The 6,966-nt window shown below is 43.4% G+C and overlaps 1 protein-coding gene across 2 annotated transcripts in view; it reads left to right on the forward strand.

Moving 5' to 3' along the window:
- Positions 1-3,419, forward strand: part of Hmgcs1 (3-hydroxy-3-methylglutaryl-CoA synthase 1) — a 17,720-nt gene extending 14,301 nt beyond the window's left edge. For both annotated transcript variants that reach the window (XM_021208163.1, XM_021208164.1), the window contains 3 exons: positions 345-470; positions 638-801; positions 1,692-3,419. In XM_021208163.1, the coding sequence (XP_021063822.1) occupies positions 345-470; positions 638-801; positions 1,692-1,781 (380 nt within the window). In that variant the 3' untranslated portion in view covers positions 1,782-3,419. The remainder of the gene's footprint in view (positions 1-344; positions 471-637; positions 802-1,691) is intronic.
- Positions 3,420-6,966: the final 3,547 nt, after the last annotated feature.

The raw sequence follows: 6,966 nt of genomic DNA on the forward strand, positions 1-6,966 counted from the left end.
ATATATATATATATATATATATATATATATATATATATATATATATATATATTGAGGGGAAACTTAGCATCATTTAACATTATACTGAGGATTGGCCATAGAAAAGTTGTTTATAGTTTCAATTCCCACGTTTCTTTGCTTGTGAGCTAGCTGACACTAAAAAATATCAGTCAGAGGTGGTAGAAAGCTGTCTCAAGATGATACCATCTATATTTTAGCTAAACAACGGCCAGTCGTTTTTTAAAAAGAGATAAGAGGTTACTTGTATTTGGCAGCATTTTAGGTTTCTCCAAGAGGTGCTATTCTTGGTCTTTTAATGTTGAACTTATTATTTGCTCTTTTAGGATCTGCCCTTGATAAAATAACAGCAAGTTTATGTGACCTTAAATCAAGGCTTGACTCAAGAACTTGTGTGGCGCCGGATGTCTTTGCTGAAAACATGAAGCTCAGAGAGGACACACATCACTTAGGTAAACGACTGCGTTAGAGACCTACAGTCATGTTAAACAGCATCTAGGACAAGGATAGCAGGGTTTTGTGTAGTACTAGTGTGATGTCTGTGAAAATCCTCTGTTTAGTTGGATTGCCAGATGGGCTATATCCTGAGTAATCTGTGGTGCTCTGCCTTTCCTTTCAGCCAACTATATTCCCCAGTGTTCAATAGACTCGCTCTTTGAAGGAACGTGGTATCTGGTCAGAGTGGATGAAAAACACAGAAGGACTTACGCCCGGCGCCCCTCCACGAGTGACCACAGTTTGGATGAAGGAGTGGGGCTCGTGCATACTAACACAGCAACAGAGGTCAGTGAACCTCATTGTGTTAATCCTCCTCTTTGGCAGGATGTCAGAAGTTTTCATTGCCATACGGCTGGGTTTGGGAGCCTTAGCAGATGTAGCAACTTAAAGAGGTGCCCGGAAAGCAGAGGGGGCCAGAGCAAGGGCTCTGTGGCTTGCTTTGCTCTGACCTCCGGGCTTAGAGTCCAGCTGTGCCCTTTCCAGCTGCAGGAGGTACATGCTAAGTACTAGATTTATTAAGAGCCGGAATGAGAGGAAGTTAGGTTTAGAGAGAAGGCTCATGTGTGTCTTAGGGGCTGGTGGAGGAAGAGGAGGAACCCCCATATTTCTCTGTGACTTTTTCAGAAGTGACAATAGGTCAAATCCCGTTACATGCTAGGCACTTTAGTTCCACGTCCTTTTATAATCCTTATAAACCCTATACTAACCTTTTTGAGGTTTACAAATGGTACTAACTCCAGGGTGAGGCTCCAGGAAGTCTTATCACTCAGGGTTATAGGGTAGCCATGTATATATACCTATGTATAGGTAAGTGGGAAAGCCAGATTCAAACCAAGGACTTGAACCTTGGAGTTCCTAATGTATCCGTTTAGTGCAACCCTGATATGTGCACTCTGGAGCAGGCATGTGCAGGTAGTGTCTGAGTTGTAAGATATTATGACAAACACAATCTTGGGTGGGCTCCTCACTACGTGAGTAATTGCATGGTCATTTCACTGTAAGGTCAAGCCTGGGAGCTTAACTCTCTCCCTGAAAATTTTTATAGTGTGTGTTAAGGTCAGCTTCTCTGAATTTGTCCTGTATTAACTTCTCTGTGTACTTTAATTAGTCCTATGATTCTTAGAGAGAAAAAAAAAAGATTATAAAAGCCAATGCCTGTTTTCTTTTTGTTTTAGCATATTCCAAGCCCTGCTAAGAAAGTGCCAAGACTCCCTGCAACCTCAGCCGAAGCTGAATCAGCTGTCATCAGCAACGGGGAGCACTGAGGCTGTGGCCTTCACAGAGGCTCGGGGCCGGGATGGGCTATGGAAACGGTTGGAGGAACGGATGTCTTGGGACAATTTTACAGATTACCTGTTGCTTAAAATGTAATGTAACTGACACAGAGCCCAGAAAGCTATTGTGTTTTTGGAAAAGTCTCTGCTGAACTGAACTTGCTAGCATACGCTTCCTGTTGTGGTCTGGCCAATGGTAAATGTACTGCAGTGATGTTAAAGGGCTCTGTAGAACTTTATACCTCTCTCTGGATGTTTATACGCATGCAGTTTAGTTTTCAGATATGGTATGAACTGAGTGCTTCTGACAGCAAAAGGCAGGGGTACTAGTAGTGTCCAATTTAAATTTTTTTTTCTTTTTTTTATGTGTAAGAATTTTATACTTAAATAAAAAAGTACCTGTAGCTTTTGGGGGGGGACGGGACTTTTCTAGGTTGAGGATTGTGGAATTTAAATGTTACACACAAAACCCTGCTTGAAAATAGCAGGGCAAACATTTATCTTTTTCAAAGATTTGTAAATCCTGAAGAGAAAAAAAGAGGGTATGATTCTAAGATCTGGATGAACCATCGGTGAGAGGAGGGTTAGCCGTAATCACGGGAGCAGAAAGATGCTGGCACTGAGCAGGCCTCCATCATGTCGGGCAGGGTACACCTGGGCACTGTGGCCACAGCTGCAGGAACTTTCTGGCCAGGTCTCCGTGGTAGTGCTCAGCAGCACTGGAGAGATGCGCTGGAGCTGGTGTGCGGAAGTGTGCTGCCCTCCTGAGCACCCTGCCTGCGGGACAAAGTGTAAAGTAGGAAGGATGGGGTAGGGCATTACTAGGTTACAGTGTTACAGATCCAGTTTATAGACTGACAGCTTAAATTCACGGGACACCTTTTTTTCCTTTGTGGTTTGTGTATTTCTGTGTTTTGTTTGTTTTTGTATCCGTTTGAAAATTTAACCCACATTTTCACATAGTGAAAATTTCACATAGTCTGATTAGCCAAAAAGGAATATTCACTTCAAGATCTAGAAGTAGAACTTATGCCATTTTTTTTTCTTTGATTTTTAAAACAACAAAAACTACCACATGAGATGAATAAGAAAATTCACTAGCAAAGTTCTCCGGATGACTTTGGTGCTGAACAATGACATGAGCCGCACAGACTGTAAATTAGAGGTAGTTGGAACTAATGTACAGAACTAAATTTTTTTTAACCTTATTCGCGTTTAATTCTGTGAAGTTTCGGTTATCTAAACACATAAATGTGTAATGTTTCAGATTGCAAGGTGATATATGTAATGTAGCATTTGTAAGATACTCTTGTCAATATTAACTAGTAGGGTTTTGATTTGTACAGTTTTAATTGGTTAAAATGATCTCATTTTAACATCCACTGCTATAGGTGAATAATGTAGTTCAGATTTAATGAAAGATGGGGAGATGTGCATGTAATTTTTTTGCAGATATTGAGAGTTCTGTATGTTTTGAAAAGAGTAATTTTAACGTTTGGGTGCCAAGAAGTGGGTTTTCTCAGAGTCCATTGCCGGCAATGGGCAAGCCTGGCGGTACTGGCACGGAGCGTTAACCACACCTTACTAATAGCAAGGCCAATAACTTTGAAATAAAGTTTTAGACAAATATTTCAGCTCTTTGAGTGTTTTTTTTTTCCCCCTGAGGGAACAGTTTGTTTATGGAGTCAGCAAATAGCTATTTTAAATGTGAGCCTTCAGTTGGTTACTCATTTGTTTAGTCTTCAAACATTTCCAAACCCAGTATAAGTAACACACTCTTTATACCAGAAATAAAGTCTATTGCCTGTGGTCTCATTACGCCTGTTAATAATTCTACAGATTAGGAAAAAACAGCAGATTCTTCTCTCATATAGCACAGCTCATGTTATTATTTGGATCTAGATTCAGTTTGTTTTGTTGTCTAGGCTAGTGACCTGTCACACAGTGTTAGACTAGTTCTCCTGAAAACACTGAACCAGAAGTTGAAAAAGCAAAAGTTGTAGCAGGTTCATTTTAAATTACAAGATTTTTGTTTTCTTTGAGACAGTCTCATGTAGGCTCGCCTAAATGTCTGGTTCCCACGGTGCTGGGACCACAGGCATGTGCTACCATGCCCAAGGCAGAAATCACTTGATCTTAATGTCAGACGAGTTCCTTCAAACTTTTGAAGAGCTGTTCTTAGGCTAGAGATTCCTGTTTGATTTTTGTTTTGTTTTGCCCTTGATTGTAGGGAGAGGTCGCCAACCTGAGCTTCATAGTGCAGATTTTATTTCTGCTGAGGCAGTAACTTGCAGAAGATTGAAAATAAAAAAGTTTGGTTTGCTCCTCTAAAGCAGAACACTAGTTCAGTTATCGGGAACAAGCACTTTTCAGCAGCTTTGGCATGTGAATTCTGGTGGCATCTTGTCTCCCCACATGCTTTCCTGTGAGGAGGAAGATTGTGGCTAGAATCCCTCAGGCAAAGGGAACAACCCTGAGAACACTCAGGATGTTGGCAAGCAGGGTTATGAAAACATGTGACACGTAGGATCAACTGTTACGACCAAGACTTGTCATCTGTAGATAGGAAGACAAAGCACTGGGTCCTGTGGATACCTGCACAAGATGGGGGCCCCAAGATAAAAACCAAGTCTGGTCAGCTTTTCCTGTCTACTTAGGAAACCTGGGAAGCAACGTGATAGGCCCGAGTCAGTCAACCAGTTAAAGGAAGGCGAACTGAAAGAGTTTAGAACAAGGTGTCATTGAAACCTCATCTCTTGCTCTGAGTGCTACGCTGAGGCCCAAGATTTTATATGGAGGTTAGAGAGTGAATTCTCACCCTTCTCTATGAAAGTTGGGGCTTGCTCTGAAGAGAGATGATCAGACCTTCAAGTGAAGTTAGCACAGTGGGCAAGGGTAGAAAGGCTGCAAAGCAGGCTTCTTCTGGTGTGGGAAGGGCAGCTCCTTGTCAGAAAGCTGCCAGGGCATCTGAGGCATGCCAGGGTAATTTGGCCTCCAGGTCCTGCCCTCATGTTTTCCACTGTTCTCCAGACAGGAACCAAAGCGAAGCCTCAGCACAGCCCAAGGTGAGACGCACACGCCTCTGGAAATAGTAGACACTGAAGGACTTGCAGAATAAATCCGGTCAATCTGGACAAATGTGCAAGTGGATCTTAAGTGTGTCAGAAAAGGTGGAGGGGAAACTCTTAAGACCAGCTATGGGAGAGTTTATCATGAGAACGTTTGCCTATGACCTTGACAGGGGCCATCTAAGCAAATCTCGGGACCACAGCTGTGACAAATATTACATGAGGTGGCCCTGGTAGAAGCACCCTAGCACAGAATCAAAACAACAGGAGATATACATGTTGGGATTCATGATGCAAGTCTGAACACACATCCCAAGGATAACGCCTCCCTTCCCTAAGGCCATCCAAAATGCACTGGGTGCCAAGCAGAACCACAAGGCTGTGACCTGGGTGTTTTACCAGAGCATTATCGTTGTCACATGAGTACAACAGCAATTCATCCTCATTGGAACTGATACCTGCTCAGGTTATGATAGTGCGTCCTCCCAGCAGTTACCCTAGAACACTAGATTCTTGGTCACTGTATCTCCTAACACCGTGTTGGAATCCCTCTGCATTAGCACAGACCTCCATGCCGCAAGCAACAAGGACAAACAGAACATGATTGGCCCACAGTGCCAGATGGATTAGGAACCTGCAGGGTTGTGAGCTGTTCTCCAGCAACGGGCATGCATGCTTTAACAACGGCTTAGATGTCTCTTGGTGTTTACATTCACAGGTGTGGCCTCCAGAGGCTGGAAGTAAGGTGGACTTGAAAGGTTTGTAATTCCTCCCAACCACCTAGGCTGAAGTAGATGAGCAGTTTGGGTTCTCAGGAGGCAAGGAACTCTTGCTAACCTAAGACTAACGTGGCTGTGTAGGCTGCCCATGTGAGTGGGCAAACAGGGTTGGAATGAAGATACAGCAGGCACTGATGAAGATAATTGACCCTAAGAATATAACCTGTGACGATCGTGAGAGGCAGTGACAGCAGTTACAGTCTACCAAGGATAAGGCAATTGAGGACTAGGGTCCTTTCATGATGACATTTGGGTCACGCTACTCCATGGAAACCAGTGGAAATGCTGGTCTAAGGTAAGGAAACGTTAGCTTAGCTGATGGAAGGAGGTCCAGTTACAGCCTCCAGATCAGCGGCAGTCATGACTGTAGCTCAGAGAGCCTCAAAGCCTGGCCCCTAAGTGACAGCTTCAGCGTCACCTGTTTAGTACCTGCTCTTGTCCACCCAAGGATTCACTGAATCTAAGGACCTGTAGGTGGAACCCCCTGGGCTGGTAAAACAAACGTAATCCTGGTGACTAGAGCTTGACAGTTACTGTTACAGCTCTGATAACCTGCTGTTCGGAGTCCTTCCAGGTCTCAACCCCCTCCAATAAGTATATTTAACAGAGGGATTTAAATGGAACAGCGGGCCTGGATAGACTGTTAACTTCTGTGCACTGCTCTGGGTCCTCCCTGCCATATTGCTTCCTCCAGCCACTGATGCCGTAACCATTTCCACGCAAGTTTGAGTGGTTCGTACAAGGTCCTATTCGGAGCAACACTGCCTTGAGAGCCAGTGACCTTGTCCTTCTTGCTCTTAAGACTTTTTTTTGTTTTTTTTTTTTTTGTTTTTGTTTTTGTTTTGTTTTGTTTTGATACAAAGCCCTGAGAAATACAGAGAAACCACTTGGTACTCACTCGGCATTATCTAGAAATGCAGAGGGCACGCAACAGAGGCTCTGTTGTGGGATCACTTCCCAAATACACTCTGTGAAAGCCTTTGCCGTTGGCGCTCTTTGGAGGAATCTAATTTATAACCCTGGCTGTTGGGCATAATAATATTTACCTTCTTAAGCTCACTACTGCTACTCCTCTATCCCTCCCAAGATACTGTTATCCTCTCAAAGTGGCCTCCCTTAAAGATCTAATCCAAAAGTAACAAGCTTCTAACATCCGATAACCCCGTGGGGAAGTCCGCATGGTATCCCCCACTATTTGATATCTCCTTTTAAAAACAAAAATAGTTGCTAGCAAGGGTCCATGATGTTTATTAGAATATTCTACACTCCAGGGAAGGGGACTCAGCTGTCTCCTCAGCACTTAAACAGTGCCTGGCACACGGCCCTGAT

Source organism: Mus pahari, chromosome 11, assembly GCF_900095145.1.
Source record: "Mus pahari chromosome 11, PAHARI_EIJ_v1.1, whole genome shotgun sequence".
NCBI lineage: Eukaryota > Metazoa > Chordata > Mammalia > Rodentia > Muridae > Mus > Mus pahari.